Genomic DNA, 21,223 nt, shown 5'->3' on the forward strand with positions numbered 1-21,223 from the left:
CTGTGGGACGTGGCGTAGGGCCGTGTCAGCCTGTGGGACGTGGCGTAGGGCTGTGTCAGGCTGTGGGATGTGGCGTAGGGCCGTGTCAGCCTGTGGGACGTGGCGTAGGGCTGTGTCAGGCTGTGGGATGTGGCGTAGGGCCGTGTCAGCCTGTGGGACGTGGCGTAGGGCCATGTCAGCCTGTGGGACGTGGCGTAGGGCTGTATCAGGCTTCGGGAAGTGGCGTTGGGGTTTTTCAGCCTGTGGGACATGGCATAAGGCTGAGTTGGCCTGCAGGACGTGGCGTTGGTCGGTGCCAGGCTGCGTAACATGGCGTCGGTCAGTGTCAGCCTGTGGGACGTGGCAGAGGCGTAGCGAGCGCCCTCCATACCCTCCGACTGGAGGGGGCCCCGCAAGGAAGGGGGCCCCTAAAAGTGGCAAAAAAATGTAAGGTATAACTAGGTAAGTGACATTTATTGACACTATTGCACAATCCATGTCGGTTTTACTGACAAAACCGTGAAGTTATTATGATACATCATAATGCTATTGGCTACATCAGTTGTCTGTTGGTCAGTTTCGAATTTTAGTTGGACCCATTCAAAGAATGTGTATTTGCGTTCATAATGGTGGTCGGCGGATAAATGTTATTAATTTAGTTGTTTAATTTTTTATCGTTTGAAATGATTCGTTTCCAACACAGAAGCGTGCTTTGTGATGTCTAAGAGAACGTATAAGAGCGGAGCTAGTAAACAAAAGGCAGCAAAAGATGCCGAGAAGGAACTTGAGAAAATTCCAAAGTTGTCAACGTATTTTGCGCTGCAATCTAACGTACAGGTACAGGCACATGAAACGGACAGTGCTAGCAGCGACGAATCGTATCCAGAAGTGCTTCAAGTGAGGTCGAAGGTGAAGCCAGTTGTTCTACCAAACAAACTGTGACAGATATTCCAGCTGCTGCCGGGAAAGAAGTATCTGAATCTGAACCACTGACTGATGATCCAGGAGAATGGCCGTCTATAATATCGGACAGGCAAGTGTGTGACATTGTTGCATGTGGCCCACCGCAGCAGAATGAAAGTTACGAATTTCCATGTAACGAGGAAAGACGGAGGTTCACAAGTACTCATTTCTATTGAACCATGGCAAATGGCGAGAAAATAAGACGTTCATGGTTAATGTACTCAGTTCAGAAAGATGCCATTTTTTGTTTTTGTTGTAAATTATTTGGCACTGGCGACATACCACTACGTCGTGGAACATCTGCTTGGAAAGCACTGTCAAAAAGACTTCAGCAGCATGAAACAGGCAAAGGTCATCAAGACTGTATGGTGAAATGGTTTGACCTTCGGTCAGGCATAGTAAACCGTACATCTATTGACCAACTCGAATTGCAGGCTTTTCTGAAAGAAAGAGATTTCTGGAGAAATGTTGTCAAACGCATGGTTGATGTCGTTATTTTCTTGTCCGAAAGAAACTTGGCATTTCGAGGAAGTAATGAAAAGCTCGGCGATCCTTCGAATGGCAACTTTTTGGGACTGTTTGAATTGCTTGCAAAGTATGATACTGTCCTCAGCGAACTTTTACAGAGGATTAAGAAGGCAGAGACACATGTTCAGTACCTCAGTCCACAGATCCAAAACGAGCTGATTCAACTTGTTGCCAGTAACATTCAAGAGGCCAACATAGCGCAGCTTAAAAAAGCAAAATATTATTCAGTTATTTTGGATTGTACTCCCGACGTGTCACATGAAGAACAGATGTCTGTGGTGTTACGCTTTGTTGAATGCAACGATGAAGATGGTGTCAATATTCGTGAAGCGTTTGTTGGTTTTCTTAATGTTCATGATACAACTGGCGAGGGCTTATTGGAAGCGTTTCTTGAAAAGACAAACAACTTAGGAATAGACATTGCTGACACGAGAGGCCTAGCTTATGATAACGGTGCAAATATGAGAGGAAAGAATAAAGGAGTTCAAGCCCGCATGCTAGAAATAAATGACCGTGCCTTGTATGTGCCATGTGGAGCTCACACTTGGAATCTTGTGATCTCAGACGTGGCAAAGTCATCGAAATATGCCATTGACTTTTTCGGTCTGATTAACAGAATATACGTTATCTTTTCTTCTTCACCTTCACGTTGGGATATACTTCAAGAACATATGCCAATATCTGTTAAAGGGTTATCGGACACTCGTTGGGAGTCGAGAATTGATGCTGTGAAGCCATTGCGTTATCACCTTGAAGAATTGTGCAATGCTTTGTCATCTTTGCGAGAATATGCGCTCAAAAAGAAAGTTGGCAATACAGCAACAGAAGCCGGTGCGCTTTTAGACCATGTTACTACATGGCCTTTTGTTCTGACTGTGTACACGTGGTGCGATATACTATTTCACGTCAATAAAACCAGCAAATTAATTCAGTCACCAGATGTGTCAATTGACGTACTGCAGGCAGAAGTCGGTGCTAGAAAGAAGTTTTTGGAAGACTATCGAAATACAGGATATATCTCTGTGGTCACAAATGCACGTGAAATAGCAGAGCATATGGGTATTGAGCAGGTGTTTCCAGAAACCAGGGTGCGACGTAAGAAGAGAATGTTTGATCACGAATGTGCTGATGATTCAAGTGGTCTTTCTGCCGAAGAAAAATTCAAATCACAGTTCTTTCTTGTTCTCACTGTTCTGTACAACGCTAACAGCCTGAAGCAGTGTCACAGAGAGAATGAACTGGAGAATCACAGCAAACATTTTGAAAGAAAAATGGGAGACATTGATGCCAACGAACTCATAATGGAATTGAATCGTTTTATTTATGTCATCGAGAAAGAGAGAGGACTTGTCACGGCAAACCATTTTTTAACGTACATATACAAGAACAGCCTTCAGGAGATATATCCGAAGCTTTGCATTTGCATCAGAATTCTTCTGACCACACCAGTTACTGTTGCTGGTGCTGAAAGGAGCTTCAGCAGAATGAAACTGATCAAGAATATCCTGTGCTCAACCATGACAGATGACAGGCTTTCTGCGCTTGCAGTTATCTCAGTCGAAAACAAGATTGCCAGATCTCTGGACTATGATGCATTGATTAACCAATTTGCGGAGAACAAGGCTCGAAAGAAGCGCTTTGCGTAAATACGGCATACATGTACACTGTAGGCCTATGTATACATAATATGAACCCTGTATATTGTATAAAATAAATACCGCATTCCAGTTTCTGCATTGTAAGGGGCCCCGCCCAGACATATGTTCGGAGGGGGCCACGTTCTTTGTTGCTACGGCCCTGGGATGTGGCGTAGGGCTGTGTCAGGCTGTGGGATGTGGCGTAGGGCTGTGTCAGGCTATGGGATGCGGTGTAGGGCCGTGTTAGGCCGTGGGATGCGGCGTAGGGCCGTGTTAGGCCGTGGGATGCGGCGTAGGGCCGTGTCAGGCCGTGGGATGCGGCGTAGGGCCGTGTCAGGCCGTGGGATGCGGCGTAGGGCCGTGTCAGGCTGTGGGATGTGGCGTAGGGCCGTGTCAGGCTGTGGGATGTGGCGTAGGGCTGTGTCAGGCTGTGGGACGTGGCGTAGGGCTGTGTCAGGCTGTGGGATGTGGTGTAGGGCTGTGTCAGGCTGTGGGATGTGGTGTAGGGCTGTGTCAGGCTGTGGGATGTGGTGTAGGGCTGTGTTGGGATGTGGTGTAGGGCTGTGTCAGGCTGCAGAACATGGTTTTAATATGGGCACAGGGCAGCACTTGTGGTCTGAGCTGGGAATCTGTGTCCTCAGCTGTTTCCCTGCAATGAGCTGGGCTGGAGTACACGACTCCAGGAGCTCATTCACAGGCCATAGCATTGCTGACAGGTTAGGAATGAATCTGCCTAAACAGTGGATCATATTTTGGATTCTTGTCAGCTCCAGATGGATTCAGGAGGCTGCATTTCCTTTCGGCCTTTTACCTTCTTCACTCTGGGCTTAGGCTGGGTTCGCTCAGAGAGCACCCCAAGCAGTTTGGCTGTTTCTGGCTCAGCAGGCAGTTTTCTGAAATTCATAACAGACCATGACTGTTCCGCTTCTGTACACCCATCGTACTAGGCCGTCATCCACGTGACTCTCCCTCCCTGAGGGGCAGTAACTAGAGGAGCTCAGCCGCCCCACTGATGGCAAAGGAAGGTGGGGGAGGTTGGAGCCAAACAAGGCACCGTCTGGGGATAGAGAATCCGTTATGTGGAAACCCAGAGCTCTTGCTGACCCTGAGGAATGTATCGCATTTTTATCCAGCTCATAATGGAGGAACTTCAGGACCCTTTCCAGGGAAGCCACTGAGGTCATTTTAGGAATTTCTCTTTCAAACCCTGATTCTCTGTGCCAGCCCCCCCCTTCCTGAGCCTAAAGTGTTCTGCAGCCTTTGGCTTGGGTTAGTTTGCAGGGCTGGGGCTTCTGCCGGTTGAGTTCACAATGTTCGCTAGAGGCCGCGTGATCAGGTGCATGGGGCAGCACTGCAGAGACCTGCGTTCTCAGCCTGGCTTTGCTGCTGGGTGACCTGGTGCAAGTTGCTTTGTCTCTGGCTCTCCTCCCACTCTTTGTCGGTTCAGAGAGTGAGCTCGCTGGGGCAGGGTCTGCGTCTCACCCCATGCAGCGCCTGGCACGATGGGGCCCTGGGCTTAGCTGCAGCTGTTCTAATACTAGTAACAGAGCAGATTGTGAGGCTCTTGCCCATATCGGCTTGTTCACAGTCCGATGTTCCTCTTGATTGTCCTCCTCCCGAATGTATTTTCTCCCCCTTGGTCCCCAAGCCATCCTCCAGCTAGCACAGAGCCCTGCAGTGTGTCTCCTCAGCCACATGGACTATCTCCATCCTGCGCTTCTTCCCACAGAACAGCAAGTCAAGTTCAAGTTCTCAGTCCCTATCTTCAAGGCGCTACAGGACCTGGGACGAGTGTATCAACAAGAGCTGACAGCCCTGAGATGAGGACAGAGCAGGACAGCTCTGCTCCTCTGGCCCCACAGAACTTTCTGTCCCAAGCGGGAAGTTTGAGCGCTCTCGGGGGGCAGCCCCGACTCTGAAATGAACCCCCAGAGGAGAGAATCCTCCCCACCTCCTGGTCTGAACACCAGCCACGCCTCTGTCCGGCCTTCATTGAGACACATACAGCAGCGTGGACACATTGAAACAAAGGCCTACCAGAATGACCCACTCCACCACACCCTTGCTATCCCCATGGGAAGGGGATGAACTAAATGGGACAGAGGTTAGTCCTGTCACGTAGTGCACAACTGGAAGGTGCTTGGATACCACAGGGATGGGGTGGGATGAGAATATGCCTTGATGTGAGTAGACTCCCCTCTGGGTTAGCACCACCCTGAGACACTGTCCCCGTGACTAGCGCCCCAGGCCAAGAAAATGTGAGCAGCCCTGCTCCAGTGCGAGGAAGGATTGGTGGGAAGGGACTGGAAACATGCCAGATCTTGTCCCCAGAGCAAGGAACAGAGCTGGGGTCCGGGGAAGGAGCAGTGGGTATAATAGGCCACCACTGACCCTGCCGCCAGACCTCTGGGCTGTGGTGGCCCCGCCTCTTCCCCTCCCTACTGGGAGTGGGCTTCTGCCAGAAGATTTTGCATATTTATCATGCGCCATGCAGGTTCCTGGGCGGCTGAAGAGGCGGTATCTGCTACTCAGCTTCCCGGGTCCCTTGGACTTCCCAGGGAGATTGCTGCTGAACCGGAGCAGATACCACCTCCTCCGCCGCCCTGAAACCTGTGTGGCACATATAAAAACTCAGTGTTCTCCGCCCGCCACTGCCTGGCTGCTCCTCTCTAGCACTGCACCCCCCTCTCCAGTGCCCATAAAAACCACCCTGGAGGGACCAGGCACAGAGAAAATCCCTCCTCCAATCTACACATCCACTGAGGGGCTGGGACAGAGCCCTCTCTGAATAGACACACTGAGGGGGGGATGGCCAGGAACAGAGCCCCCTACACAAAACCCTGGGGGGCAGCTAGAGTGACAGGTTAGGAGCAGAGCACACCCCACAGACCAGAAGGGAACCAAAGCTCCCCCCAAACACCCAGCGGGGGGAGACACAGCCCTCTCCCCCACCCACAGCTGGGGGGGAACAGCCCCCCATTCTCACACACACAAGTGGACAGAACCCTGCATGGTACTATCCCTAGCCCCCCATAACGGCTCTGGACCCACCCGCCCCAGGGTCAACGCATGCCCCTGGGCCCCACTCTCCTCCCGTCTGCCCCCAGGCAGCAGCTCCCTTCTGGGAAGGGCTCATCCGAGGCAACGGTGAGTGTGGGCACTGTAGGGGCAGGTGGTGCGTGCCTGCAGGTGCCCAGCCAGAGCGCAGGTTTGGGTTGCCTCGGATGAGCAGCCAAGCACACGTGTGGGAGGGAATGGGGGCTCCGCTGCCCTGAGGGTCACTGGCCTGGCTGCCCATTGGGGATGAAAGTGAACGTAGTAGCACACACCAGGCAGATTTGCAATGCACACACTGTAATTAATGTAACCAACACAATATACTAGTACAGCTGTTCACATTTTAATCCTTGCTAGCAAACAAATGCTGAAACAATCAGCCGTGGGAGGAAAGGAGGGTCGCACGCAGTGAGTGGGGAGGGGGCCAAGCGGGGAAAGGGGTGGGGCCTGGGGTGGGGCGGGGCCATGGGTGGAAGAGGTGGGACAGGAAGCTAGCCACCCCAAGTGGAAGCTTCACCTGCCACCCATGGTCTGGAAGTTAAAGGTCACCTGTCTATGCACCCTACCCTCCCTGCAGTAGACCGACAGATGCTTTTACTGCCTCCTACCCCGTTTGCAATGTTTGTTTAAAAAGCAGAACATCAATTCTTGAGCCCAAATCCAAGAGAAAAAAAATGCTTTCTTTCCCCTAAGAAGGAGCGTGGGCACCGGCAAGAGGCTTTTCCTCCAACAATATCCTTCTAAAGGGCTTTGCTGAACTTAGATGAAAACTTCCCCAGAGTGAGGAACTATTCAGGTTTTGAAGCATTGTGGGGTGTCTGTCTTTGGCTGCCTGTGTGTGCGCTGCACAACTGTCGGGAAGGATTTCGAGGCTGTGGCAATGATGCCAAGGCCACATACCCCCAGGCACAAACGCTGATGAACCACAATTAACTCGTTAGCCTTGGCACAGCAGAGCAGAAGTTCTAAGAACATCTTAGCACCTAGGAGCCTGTGACAGATCTTCAATACAGCTGGCTAGAGAAACAGAAAGAGCCTGATCCCTGACTGCCCAGTCAACTGGCATGAAGTTGCGGCAAGGTTTCGATAAAAAAATACGACCACTTTAACCCAGACAGATCTCCAGCTCCATTCCCTGCCCATCTCTGGACCTTTGCAACCCCAGCTCTATCAGTAAAAGTGACCTGCAAAGGAGCTTTCTTTTTGTAAACTGGATTTGTGACCCATTTGTTTAAGTCTTTTTTAAATATAAAAAGGGATTAAGGAGTTAAAAATCAGCACCATAAGATCCTTGGTTCTTTTACTTTAAAATATCTGGAATGTCAGTCTGATCTACCCTGGTTTTCTGCAGGCCTCGCTGGGGTCTCCAATGTATACTGCAGACTCTCTCATCTTCACCCAGGGGCCAGTGTTGGTGAAACTTTCACCGAGGCATTGGAGTCAAGTCCTTCCCTTCTCCACTAGAGACCTCGCCCCATCAGAGAGGCTTCAGGAAGCCTAGTGATGCTGGAACTCACTCACCTTTCCAGCTGGAAGACTCTGGAGACTCATTGCTTTGGTTTTCCCTCCTGATTGTTTCCAGACACTCAGCCTCTCGTTCCTGTAAATGCAGAATGATGGAGCACTCTGGGTGGGTCGCCTGCACCTTCAAGAGGAAACGGACAGACACCAGAACACAGGGTGTTAAAAGGCTTTCACTCTTAACACACCCATGACTTCTGTTCAAGGACAAAATATTCCTGTGTGTCATATTTCCACTAGCCTCAACCCCAGGCAGTCCTCGCGGTGCGGCTACCCTTTATCCCTGGTTTTGTCATATTTCCTTTGCTTTATGGTTTTTGCTTGGTGAACAGTGTTAACAAACATGACTATCATCATTTACAATACATTTTGAGTGCCCTGTGTTTAAGAGGTCTCCTCTGAGAGCCACGGTGCCATACAGAGAATCTGAGCTTTCAAGATGGAGCCATTTGAGCCCTTTACCAGGGGAAACGGGGGTGGGGGAATGGACGGACAGCAGAGTATTTGAAACAGAGCAAGAGAACAAAATATATTAGAGACAGAAAAAACTATTAGGTCATGTCTCTCACATTCCTCTGTCAGCCAGGACAAGGTTGTTCCCTGCAATAGATTTCCTAGTTCTTGGTCCTGTCCATTTTAACAGGTTTGAAGAGGAAACACCTGGGTAGTTGTAGGAAGGCAAAACCTTTCTCTTATTCCAAGACAAACCAGTGGGAAGGTGTCTCTGCAGTACAGGTACAGGGGGTTCATTAAAGTTTCAGGCTCTGTCATCTGGACAAGTGCTGAATGTACAGGATAGCGAGACATCTGGGAGAGAACTCTCAAACACATTTGGATATCAGGATCATTCCAGAAAAGTCCATTGCTGGCATATTTTTTTAAAGGACAGGAAGGTTATAAACCTTTAATGAGATTGGACAGTTACATAGCCTACCACATCCCTAAGCCTCCCAAAGCAATTCACAAACTCTGCTCTGTGCCAAAGGAGTAGGCAGGTTGCGAAGTCAAGCACGCAGAAGCTAGGAAATGCCCATTCAGCCCCCTTGGGCGCGTGCATCACAACAACATCTTTATTAACATGATTGCCCTGTTTTTTCCCCATCTATTTTTACAGCAGGAGAACTGAGGTGCAGAAAGAGTAAGGCCAGTGTTTGAAAAATGCCCAAGAATTCTGCATGCCCAACCCGAGACACCTCAGGTCTGGTGTTTCAGAGGCACTAAAGCATCCACAGCTCCACTGATGTTGGAGAGGCCAGAGTTCAGTTCTTCGGAAATCAGTCCTTAGGTGTCTCAAACTGGGTGCCCAGATTAGCCTTGTCATGCCTCAAATTGAGGGTCAATACAGTACAGAGCGTGAGGCACTCAGATACTATGGTAACAATAAAAATAGAAGATAGATAGATAGATAGATAGATGTGCATGGGGATAGATAGCTAGGTAGTGAATTAGCCCTTGCACTCAGCAGAAACTGAAAGGAAGAAGGTCTAAGGCCATATGGGCATCTGCTAATTGGTTCTACAGTGTCACCATTTGACCCTTTCCTGCTCTGTTCCAATGGCTAGTATGTTGGCCTAGCCATTAGCCACTCATGCAGAGGCACAGGCAGTAAGTAAGGTCAGTCATTTCACCTCCTCAAGTAGTATTAATTTCTTTTGGGTTTTACACAGGAACATGGGCATTGCCAGACTGGATCTGAGCCGAGGTCCACCCAGTCCAGTATGCTGTCTCTGACAGCGCAAACAGCAAATACTTCAGAGGAAGGCATTGGAGACCCCTCCCTAGCGTGTGTGGGCTAAACTGCCCCCAGGAAGGTCTCATCATAATCCCTAACAATTAGAAACTGTTTTAAAATGAAAAAGGACATTGTGCAAAAAGTGGAAACATGACCAAATTGATCAGAAGGGGTATAAAAGAACAGTACCAGTATGTAGGGACAAAATCAGACAGGCTAAGGCACAAAATGAGTTACACCCAGCCAGGGACATAAAAAGCAACAAGAAAGGGTTCTTTAAATACATTAGGAGTGTAAGCAGGGTCAGGATGAGCTCTACCCTGACATCTGGTGGTGAATTATGACTAGTGTGGAAAATATCTTCAGGGGCTGAACTTGTTTGCATAGGCACACCCACCCCGCCTAGCATGAGCCCACGGCAGCCCCAAATGGTCACTTTGGCTGCTGTGGGATCCCCAGTTTCTCTGTTATTGGGGTAGAAGGAATAAAGTGTTGTTACCCTGATTATGTGAATCAAGGACAATGAAACTGTTTTATGACATGTGACAAAGTTCCTCCTCTATCTTGGTGGGTCCTGCGCTTATTGGCGGATTTTCTTGCCTCAGAGATTCACCATGTGGGTTGGGGAACAGCCAAGAGACCTTCCCCTCTGGAAGAATCCACAGTCCAGGTCAATTGGGAGGTTTGGGGGAACCCAGGCCCACCCTCTACTCCAGGTTCCAGCCCAGGGCCCTGTGGACTGCAGCTGTCTATAGTGCCTCCTGTAACAGCTGCATGACAGCTACAACTCCCTGGGCTCCTTCCCCATGGCCTCCTCCAAACACCTTCCTTAGTCTCACCACAGGACCTTCCTCCTGGTGTCTGATTACGCTTGTGCTCCTCAGTCCTCCAGCAGCACACCCTCTCACTCTCAGCTCCTTGCACCTCTTGCTCCCAGCTCCTCACACTCACACCACAAATTGAAGTGAGCTCCTTTTAAAACCCAGGTGCCCTGATTAGCCTGCCTTAATTGATTCTAGCAGCTTCTTCTTAATTGGCTTCAGGTGTCCTAATTAGCCTGCCTGCCTTAGCAGGTTCCTGATTACTCTATTGCAGCCCCTGCTCTGGTCACTCAGGGAATAGAAAACTACTCATCCAGTGACCAGTATATTTGCCCTCTACCAGACTCCTGTACCCCACTGGTCGGGGTCTGTCACAGACATCACCTAAGTAGCATTCACTAGACGAGGGACATGGGTTCCAAAACCCAGTGACTTGAGAGAGGTTGGGGACAGATATTTGTACTTGGTGATGTGGGCCCCTTCTGTGAGCCTGAAACATCAGTTGAACCTCCTCCTCTCTCCACTGTTGAATGTTAGAGCTAACTTTGATTCTATTAGGAGTCTAGTTACAGGCTGCTGAACTGAATTCACTTTGGGCCAATGGTGCACCAGCACCGGGACTCCCCTACTACTGGCTGAAATCACAAAAGAGCTAAAGTTACTAAGAGCTGAGATCACTGAGGCTGTGTTAACTAGTGGGGGAGCCTGAAGCTATATTGCTAAGTGGCTGGCAGAGCAGCTAGCAGACCGGAGCCTTGCAGGGACGGTTGGAGCGGCCCAAGGAACAGCGAGCAGAGAGGAGTGGAGCTGTTTGTGGGGACGGCTGGAGCGGCTCACAGGTCGGTGAGCAGAGCGGAGCAGCTGGTAGAGCAGAGCAGTTCATGGGATGGCAGGAGCAGCTCACGGGACAGCTGGTGGAAGTGGACTGGCTCGTGGTGAAGGCTGCAGCGGAACCCCACAGAGAGGCGGCCGGTCGGCCTCGGATCACGTAAGGTGCCCCTTAACACCCTGCACACACCCCTTTGAACTCTGGGCCTGCACTGACCAGGGATAGAGACTTTGGGGGTTGTTGGACTTTTGGGACTTTGGGTGATTCTTGGGTTGCTGGACCCAAGAGACTTTGGGGGTGTTGGACTTTTGGGACTTTGGGTGATTTTTGGGTTGCTGTTTCAAGAACCAAAGGGAAAGGACACGGCCCAATTTGCTGGGGTGGGCTCATGGTTTGGTCTATGAACTCCAGTTGTGGTGTTTTCCCAATTTAATGCTATGTCGTTTACCTCATGTTATTAAACATTTTCTGCTACACCGAGACTCTGTGCTTGCGAAAGGGGAAGTATTGCCTCTTCGAGGCACCCAGGGGTGTGTGGAAGATTTTCCCAGGTCACTAGGTGGGGGGCTTGAGCTGGTTTTATGTTACGCTGTTGGGAGGGGACCCCTATGTACTGAACCCGGCCCTTGCTGCTATCAACTCGGCCTGGCAGAAGGGTTACAGGAGCAAGAGAAAGACAAAGGAAAATGTAGGTCCTCTACTTAGGAAAACTAATAATTGACATCAAGAAGGCTGAGGTGCTTAATGCCTATTTTGCTTCAGTCTTCACTAAAAGATTAATTGTGACCAGATACTCAACCCAATTAATATTGACAACCAAGGGGAAGGAATGCAAGCCAAAATAGGTAAAGAACAGGTTAAAGAATATTTGGATAAGTCAGATGTATTCAAGACAGCAGGACCTGATTAAATTAATCCTAGGTTACTTCAGGAACTAGCTGAAGCAAATCTCAGAGCCTTTAGCAATTATCTTTGAGAACTCCTGGAGGGTGGGAGAGGTCTCAGAAGAGTGGAGAAGCGCAAACATGGTACCTATCTTTAAAAAAAGTGTGTGTGGGGGGGAACCAGGAGGAGCCAGAGAATTATAGACCAGTCAGCCTAACTTCAATACCTGGAAAGATACTGGAGCAAATTATTACACAATCAATTTGTAAGCACCTGGAGGATAATACGGTTATAAGGAACAGCCAGCATGGATTTGTCAAACCAACTTAATTTCCTTCTTTGATAGGATCACTGACCTAGTGTGTGAGGGGAAGCAGTAGCCGTGATATACCCTGATTTTAGTAAAAACAACGAGGAATCCTTGTGGCACCTTAGAGACTAACAAATGTATTTGGGCATAAGCTTTCGTGGGCTAGAACCCACTTCATCAGATGCATGGAGTGGAAAATACAGGAGCAGGTATAAATACACAGCACATGAAAAGATGGGAGTTGCCTTACCAAGCGGGAGGTCAGTCTAACGAGACAATTCAATTAACAGTAGTATACCAAGGGAGGAAAAATCACTTTTGTAGTGGTAATGAGAATGGCCCATTTCAAACAGTTGTCAAGAAGGTGTGAGTAACAGTAGGGGGGAATTACTATGGGGAAAATTAGGTTTTGTAATGATCCAACTACTCCCAGTCTTTATTCAGACCTAATTCGATGGTGTCCAGTTTGCAAATTAATTCCAGTTCTGCAGTTTCATGTTGGAGTCTGTTTTTGAAGTTTTTTTGTTGAAGAATTGCCACTTTTAGATCCGTTATTGAGTGACCAGGGAGATTGAAGTGTTCTCCTACTGGTTTTTGAATGTTATAATTCCTGATGTCAGATTTGTGTCCATTTATTCTTTCGCGTAGAGCCTGTCAGGCTTGGCCAATGTTCATGGCAGAGGGACATTGCTGGCACATGATGGCATATATCAGATTGGTAGTTGTGCAGGTGAATGAGCCCCTGATGGGAGCTGATGTGGTTAGGTCCTATAATGGTGTCCCTTGAATAGATAGGTGGACAGGTTGGCACCGGGGTTTGTTGCAGGGTTTGGTTCCTGGGTTGGTGTTTTTGTTGTGTGGTGTGTAGTTGCTGATGAGTATTTGTTTCAGGTTGGGGGGTGGTCTGTAAGCGAGGATTGGCCTGTCTCCCAAGGTCTGTGAGAGTGAGGGATCATCCTTCAGGATAGGTTGTAGTTCTTGACTGTAGTGCCGCTTTTGATACAGTTCCGCATGACATTCTCATAAGTAAACTAGGGAGATGTGATCTAGATGAAATTACTATAAGGTGGGTGCCCAACTGGTTGAAAGAACATACTCAAAGAGTAATTATCAGTGGTTTGCTGTCAAATTGGGAGGGTGATGGGGTTTAACCCAGGGGTTAAACCATCATAGTTGCTCTAGGAAAACCTCTGCACCCCTGACACAGAACTTCCTGCAGACACACACTCAAAACCAGAGGCACCTGGCATGCTACTTTTCAAACAACAAAGGCAATTCCCATGCAAAAACTTAGCTACAGTTTAAGTTGCTTTGTGCAGTTCTAGAGCAGACATACAGGATCACTGACCACAGCCATCAACTCCCTCAAACATTAAAGACTAAGGATATCATAAGGTTCCATCACAGTTTTGACACAAGTCTTAGTCTCCAGTTCACACTCAGAGACACCTTCTCTCTGAGCAGCGTCCAAACGACCTTAATTCTGCCCCTGCTCTAGTATTTTATGGGCAGATCCAACATCCACTTAAATCAATAGTAAACCTCTTTCTGCTGACTTTAATGGGAGTTGGACCAGGCATTTATACTGTATGCCTTTTTAGCATGGCAAATATGGATCGCTGACGATCTGATTAGTTGTCTCACCATGGACTAAGATGCCATTCTGTGAGTTGCTGTCCAAATGCAAACCAAGAGACAGTCCCTCCGTACAGAGTTTACAGTCTGAGTCCCGGCTATTTGAGCTCTGGTCAAGTGAAAAATTCTCTAAGTTATATTTGTTCTGTGGCACCTAGTTGCCTCGTTCATTATGGCACATACAATTCCTGCTTTTACAAAAAAGCTATCGTTTTATGATCTGGTGTGAGAGGTCTGTTTAATTCAATGTTCATTATATTTGTCTAATTAGCAGTGCATGGAATTATTTTGCTCAGTGGGAAAATACTGCAGTTTGGACGTGTTTCTATGGTACAAAGCTGGGCACTCTCAGGAACATTAGTTCTCCCTTGGTGGCTTCCGGGAGCACGCAGTGTCCCTAGGATTCAAGGACGAGGAGTTCAAATCCACTATGCAGGTGCTGCATATTCTGGGTGCAGCTGTGCTCTCAACCCGCCTTTCTGTTTGCCCGTTGCAAACAGCGGGGAGTATCGTGTGCATGTGAGGGCAGATTCCGAGTCTCTCACTAGATGAATTCGGAAGCTTGTTCTCTCTTTCTATTAGCAATTACTTTCAACTGTCATTTCCAGGAAGCAGCTGCTGCTGAGTTTGTCCTGGGGCAATTCAGCAAGTGCCCCTTTGGGGGGTCACTGGTGAATTTGTGCATAGCTGTGTGAAAAAACCAGCTTCTCACAACTCTGCATGACTGAGAGGCTGGCGTGAAGTGCTTGCGCATAGTTCTGAGAGGAAGCTACGGTTTAGTCACAGTGAATAGCTATTGTTTGGTTGCAGCGTGTTTGCGTGCGTGTGTGAACGGGAGGAGGCTGGACTGGTTCATGGAACCTCAGCCCATGGTTTAATGTTTGGGGGCAGGGGAAATGGCTGAGTTCAATGATCCTCTGAATCATGCTGAACCACCCGAACAGCACCTTACAATGTGCCCTTTAGGATTAGACTGCAGTGATGAGGTAGGTAACCCATCCTTGCTTATAAAGAATTAAGTTAAGCCCTGTGCAGGGCCGGCTCGAACTTTTTTGCTGCCCCAAACAGCAAAAAAAAGGGCCGCCCTGCCGAGCGACCCCCCCCCCCCCCCCGCGGAATGCCGCACCGCGCTGCCCCCTGCCACCCCAAGATTGGCCGCCCCTTACCAGGTGCCGCCCCAAGCATGTGTTTGGATGCCTGGTCCCTGGAGCCGGCCCTGGCCCTGTGGACTTCTGGGAGGTTTGCACAGGTGAAAGTGTTTGGTCCCAGACATCATGGTGATGGGTGTGTTCAAAATACGTGGCTGGATCCTTCACCAGCTCAGCATTTTCCATCCCTACTCATGGGGATGGAGCTTGTCTCCAGAGCTTCGGAGCCTGCTCGGAGCCCTGTATCAGCATGTTGAGCAGACAGCCGACAGGCTCTCACGACGTGACCTACAGGGGTAGGGCTGAGCTGTCACTCTGATCTCATCTCAACCCAGCTGTGCAGAGACTCCAGGGAGGGGGCAAGTCAGGTGGGGGGGGTCTTCCTTATTGTGGGCCTGATCCTGCACGGTGCTGAGCTACCCCAGTTTGCACCTAAACCAATGGGAGCTGAGGCTTCTCAGCTCCGCCAGGGGCTGCTGAGCATGCTGTGGGATTGGGCTCTAGAAGGACTCCCCACACTGTACAGCACCGTGGTATCTGTGGGACCCTGCCTGCACACGTCCTGCTGGGATTGCTCCAAGCCTTGGAGGCAGCGAGCACCCAGTGGCCTTGCTTCGGAAACTTGTTCTCTCTTTCTATTAGCAATTACTTTCAACTGTCATTTCCAGGAAGCAGCTGCTGCTGAGTTTGTCCTGGGGCAATTCAGCAAGTGCCCCTTTGGGGGGTCACTAACTGATTCCCTTCTCTGTCTCTAATGCCGGGATTGTCAGGTGCAGGAACCAATCCGGAATTTGCAAATGCAATACAACTGCCCTCCCTCCAGGAATGTGTTAGTGCTCTCCTTGTTCTGCTGTGCAGCCCAGACATGCGGCTGTTGCAAGCACACATTTCTCAGGGCTGGCAGCAACTGCTGTTGTGATCGCTCCTGGGTTCCTCATCCCAATAGCGATTGTTTGGCATAGGGGCTGAATTCTCTCTCGCCAAAGGACAGCAGGGAAATCTCCCAGCTCCCTAAGAAAGGTGATCCTAGCTCTCAGCATCAGCCATTCGTAACTGTGAGTCACCTCTGCAGCTGTTACTAAAACATAAAGATCAGGGTGAGGATGGCAGCAGAGTTATCGGCTGGAGGTAGAGTTAAGGTTACTGTGAAAGTTCGGGTTCAGGTCATTTTAAAGTAACTCCAGCTGGGTTAGTGTTGGAGTCAGAGACCTTAGGTTTTGGGTTAGGGTTCAGGGGACCTGACAGCACCTCATGTTGGACTTCCCTAAACTCAGAGACTGCTTTCAGGTCTAGTGGCCTTGGTACCCAAGAGCTATCTTGGGCCTTTAGTCACAGCCCTGAACAAAGCATGATGGGTAAGACACCAGGCCTCAGAGACAGGCCTCCGCGACACGGCTCCCTCCCTGTGCCTTGCTCCTGTCGTGTGCTGGGGACATAGAGCGGCAGTGAAGCAGAACACCACAGCTGTGCTGACTGGCACAGCTGTGGGGGAGCCACGACTCCGCCCCCCTGCCACTCCCCACCTGCTCTAAGGGGGCACAATAGGCACACAGGGCTGCCGGGGAGTGGGCAGCTGTGGTGCTGACGCACGCAAGGGCCCCGGTTCACAGCACGTCTGGGGAGGAGGCGAAGGTGGCACCATTGTGCCGCCCCTTTGGGGACTGACGTGGGCCCCAGTGCCATAGAACATGTCAGGGCAGCTCTCGCTGATGTGCTGCTTCCCAGGGCCCTGATGGACGCCGAGGAGCAGAGACTTTCCGGATCGCAGTGTATCCCCCCACGCCCTCTCCCTACCCCACTCCATCCACTCTGACAGCCCCCTACGCTGGGGTCTGGCAGCAGGTGGGGACAGAGGGGTGGGGGAGCCCCCTCACCCAGGAGCATTCCTCTCTGCACCACCAGAGCAGCTTGCAGGGGTTCTAGGCCAAGGGGGACTTGGCCCTGCGGGCAGGGGGACCGTGTGCAGAGTAAAGCAGGTCCTGGCTCCCGGGGAGTCTGCCCAAGGCCTGAGGAGCCCAAACCAAGCTGAGAACGGAGAGCTGGTCATGCCCTTTGCTGCAGCATCCCCCTCCCCTGCCCAGCCCTGGAATCATAGTGCCCTGTGCGCTGGGCCTGGGCAGATGCTGCCAGCAGGATGGGGGTTCATGGCGCTTCCCCACCCTTTGCCCCTGTGGGGGGGCCAGGTGCTGCCTGGGGGCCATCCCAAAAGGCGAAGTGGGGAGGGTTGGCAGGCAGAGCTGGGCTGATGTGGAGCCGTTCATCCAGTGCCCCTCTGGTGTGCAGGATGCCGGTGCGGGACCTTCCCCTCCCAGTTTGCTCCCCCCTCCAGGCAGGGCTGTGGAGGGTGGGGGGACAGGAGAGGCTGTCCTTTGCTCTGGTGATCTCAAGTACCTCTGCCTGGGAGCGAGGCCGGAACAGAGAGGACAGAAGAAGCTGGGATTTCACTGCTAGCCTGGGGCTCAGAAGACCCGGGTTCAGTTCCCTGCTCTGCGACGGACTCCCTGCATGACCTTGGCAAGTCACTCTGGCCCAGAGCCAAAGGTAATTAGGTGCCTAATTAGATGGGAGTTCAGAGACTACCTACCTTGGTGTCTCTGGGCCTCAGCTCCCATCCCTGCAATGGGGAGAACAGCCCTGCTGGCCCCTGGGGGGGACAAGGCTAAATACATTATAGTCTGCGAGATGCCCAGGTACTTCTGGGATGGGGCTCAGACGAGAGGTCTCTAGTTATGATTCCCCAAGTCCCTGGGGAGGGTCAGGGGTAATTCAGGAAGAGCAGAGGGGCTGCCTCCAGAGAGGGCAGAAGCAGCTGCCAATACAGGCTCTCCGTAGGAGCCTGGCAGTGCCGGCTTTTGCCTGCCCCACTCCTTCCACCCTGCTCCCTTAGGCCCAGGGGCCAGCAGCTCCCGAGCTCGCTGGGATGTTGCTGGCAGCCCCGGCCTGAGACCTTAGCGGCAGGTTTGTTTCCATTCAGTGAGTTCTGCCTCACTTCACCATCATCACATTAGCCAGCGCACAAACAGGCAGCCTCAGCTCAGAGCCCCTGGGGCGCACCTAGCCCTGGCAACCCCGGCTCCTGGCTCCTCAGCTCTCTAGCGGGGCGGGGCGGGGCGGGGGGGGGAGCGGTCTTTTGTTCCTTGAAAGAGAAAACTCTCTGTGCGCTGCAGGGCAAAACGGAAAGTGTCTCTTTGGCCTGTCCGTCTCCAACCCTGCTGCTGAGCTGGTATTTCAGAGACTTCCCAGCCAGCCCACTGCTGCAACCTGCTCCAGAACGCCCGGGGAGGGGAGTCAGAGAGCAGGGCGGGCCCAACCTGGCAGAGGGCTCTCGGGGAGCAGACCTCTCCCATCCCACTGGGGAGCCCCAGAGGTGAGCCCTGCTGTCCTTGCTCAGCCACTTTTAAGTGCTGCTCTGGGGAGAAAACAGCTTGAGGAACCCCTGGGGGAGGGGGATTGAAAGAGGTGCCGGGGATGAACTGCCAGGCCCAGAGGTGCCGGGGCTCTGAACTGCCAGGCCCTGAGGTGCCGGGGCTCTGAACTGCCAGGCCCAGAGGCGCCGGGCTCTGAACTGCCAGGCCCAGAGGCGCCGGGCTCTGAACTGCCAGGCCCGGAGGCGCCGGGCTCTGAACTGCCAGGCCCGGAGGCGCCGGGCTCTGAACTGCCAAGCCCTGGCACAAATTAAGCCCTGGGGACTGGTAGGCAGAGAAATGGGAGCCAATCTGGCACTGGTTGCCCTGTGGCACCGTGCCATACAGTGATGAGAGTGGGTGGCTAATGCAGCTCCGTCTGCCAGCGTAGGTGCTGCCCTTCCACCCATCACAAGCCCTCCCCTGCCCCAGGCAGGCGGGAGCCTCGGCCCAGAGCACTGGCCCGGGAGGAGATTGTGGAGCATCGGCACTGCACTTACCGGTGTGAGTGGGATCGCTGCCAGCAGGAGCAGCAGCCGCCAGACCCCAAAGGGCTGCAGTGTTCCCCGCATCTCTGGAGCAGGGAGCCGCTTCTCCCCCTGCCTCTAGGGGTCAGCCCCGAAGACAGGGGATTAGTCCAGCTCCTCTTTCATGTCCCTGCCTCTGCAGGGGCAGTGCTGTCCCCTGCTCCTTCTCCAATGGGATCCACCAAGTGTGATCAGGGTGCCTGGCCTCAGTGATGACCCTGGCACGCAGCTCCCTCTGCAAGCCCAGCTCCCCCTACATGCCCAGCTCCCTGTGCACTCAGCTCCCCCTGCACACCCAGCTCCCTGCGCACTCAGCTCCTTGCACGCCCAGCTCCCCCTGCACACCCAGCTCCCTGCACTCTCAGCTCCTTGCACGCCCAGCTCCCCCTGCACACCCAGCTCCCTGCACCCTCAGCTCCTTGCACGCCCAGCTCCCCCTGCACACCCAGCTCCCTGCACCCTCAGCTCCTTGCACGCCCAGCTCCCCCTGCGCCCTCCCTGTGCACCAGATCAGCCCAGTCCCTCAGGTCCTGCTGCGCCCTGGCACTGTCTCCCACTTGCTCCCTTCTGCCCCCCTGGAGTCTTCTGCCAGTTCCTTCCTCTGTACTCTGCTCCAGCCGAGCCCCTGTGCCTGTGTCACACAGCTAACTCCGGCTGCTCACCCAGCTCCCACCTACCCCTTTGCTCCTTCCCTGGGCCCTGGCCCCAGCTCCCCTTCCCTGCCCAGCTCCAGCCAGCCTCCGTCTCTCCCAGAGACTGCATGTGACAGCTCCTGTATCTGGTAAAATGACAGGCTCCACCCTCCTCTCCCTCCTCCCCACGCAGGAGGCTGGATGGAAAGTGCAGGGATTGGGGGACTCCCAAGCTGAGTGCTATCCAGTGCAATCTAGGGCCTGCCCCCACTGCTGCCCCCCCCAAGGGGTGAGTCCTTCCCCGGCACGCTAAGCTTTCCCTGGTGATCTAGAGGTTCCAAGCTGAGCTATCCCAGGCCCACACGGGGACGGGGAGCCCCTCTGCATCACCAGGCCTGGGGTTTTCTGGTGCGGCCCATTGGTCAGAAGCCAGAGGGAGAGGGACCCCAACCGGCAGCTAGTGCACCCTAGAAGCCGTACAGCCCTGGGGAGGGGGGGCCTGGGGCGCCGAGCAATGTACGGCATCGCCAACCTCAAATGAGCAAAAATCATGAGTCAGACCAAACGAATCAGGAGATTGGCACAAAACATCATGAGACTGAGGGGCAGAAGGGTAAGACTGTCACGTGGGGTTTTGGGTCTGTCTTCTGCTTGCTGAACTTCCCGGCCCGACGATCCGTGTTGCCCTTGTTCCCAAACGTACTGGGTGGAGGGATTATGGCCCCTGCTGCAGGAGCTCTCACCCCCACTAGGTTTGCCCGGCCCCTGCCCAGCAATTAACCCTGCTTCTACCCAGCCCCCACCCAATCAGCTCACTGCCCTCACCCCCAACTCTGCTCCTCTGGGGGCTCTTCACCCCCCAATCCCAGGCCTGAAGCGATGCAGCGGGGTCCCCTTTGCCCCCTCCAGGCAAGGGGGGGGCTAGCTCCACAGGCTCTTCACCCTCTCCCCCCACAGCCAAGCTGTTGCGGGGGGGGGGGGAGCAAAGGAGTCATCCTCAGCACACAGGAGGGGAGGGGAAGAAGGGGGCTGGGCTGCCCTGAGTTGCCAGGCTCTTTCTGCTCCCCCTCCCCTCTTGTAAGGATGGGGTGGGTTGCTGATGGGAGGGGGAGGGGGAGAGCGCTTAGGGTGACCACTTGTCCCTTATGTCAAGGTGCATTGAAATGGATTACAATTGATACAAGTGCCAGTTGAAACTCATGGTATGGCAGGGCAGGAGAACCCCAGGCTGGAGAGACAGATGCCTGCTGTGCTATGGGAAAGGGCATTGCCCTTCAAATAAAGCTTTGTCTCGTCTGTTTTGTGTGGTTTTTCCTTGTTTACATCCAAGAGCCGTGGTCACCCTAAGAGCGCTGCATCTGCAGGCTCCCCACTCTGGTGCACGTGTGTGTCTCTGAGCTGCAGGCACACCCCGGAGTGCAGTATAGACACACCCTTAGTCCGTGAAGGAATTCATGCTGCAGAGTGCATCTCAATAACAGAAGGGGCGAATGCAGGGCCAGATTCCCCTGCATTACCCTTGGAGAACCTCACTGGTTTCCCTGGACTGACGCTGGCCCAGAACTGGAATAACACAGGGGAGGAACACTGGGGTGTGATCATTATTAATTGTATT

The 21,223-nt window shown here is 52.3% G+C and overlaps 1 protein-coding gene across 1 annotated transcript in view; it reads right to left on the reverse strand.

Moving 5' to 3' along the window:
- LOC117869420 (vasoactive intestinal polypeptide receptor 1-like) overlaps positions 1–7,914 on the reverse strand; it is a 59,123-nt gene extending 51,209 nt beyond the window's left edge. The window contains exon 1 of the mRNA XM_034756259.1: positions 7,695–7,914. Within this exon, the coding sequence (XP_034612150.1) occupies positions 7,695–7,914 (220 nt within the window). The remainder of the gene's footprint in view (positions 1–7,694) is intronic.
- Positions 7,915–21,223: the final 13,309 nt, after the last annotated feature.

This window comes from Trachemys scripta, chromosome 23 (assembly GCF_013100865.1).
Source record: "Trachemys scripta elegans isolate TJP31775 chromosome 23, CAS_Tse_1.0, whole genome shotgun sequence".
Lineage (NCBI taxonomy): Eukaryota > Metazoa > Chordata > Testudines > Emydidae > Trachemys > Trachemys scripta.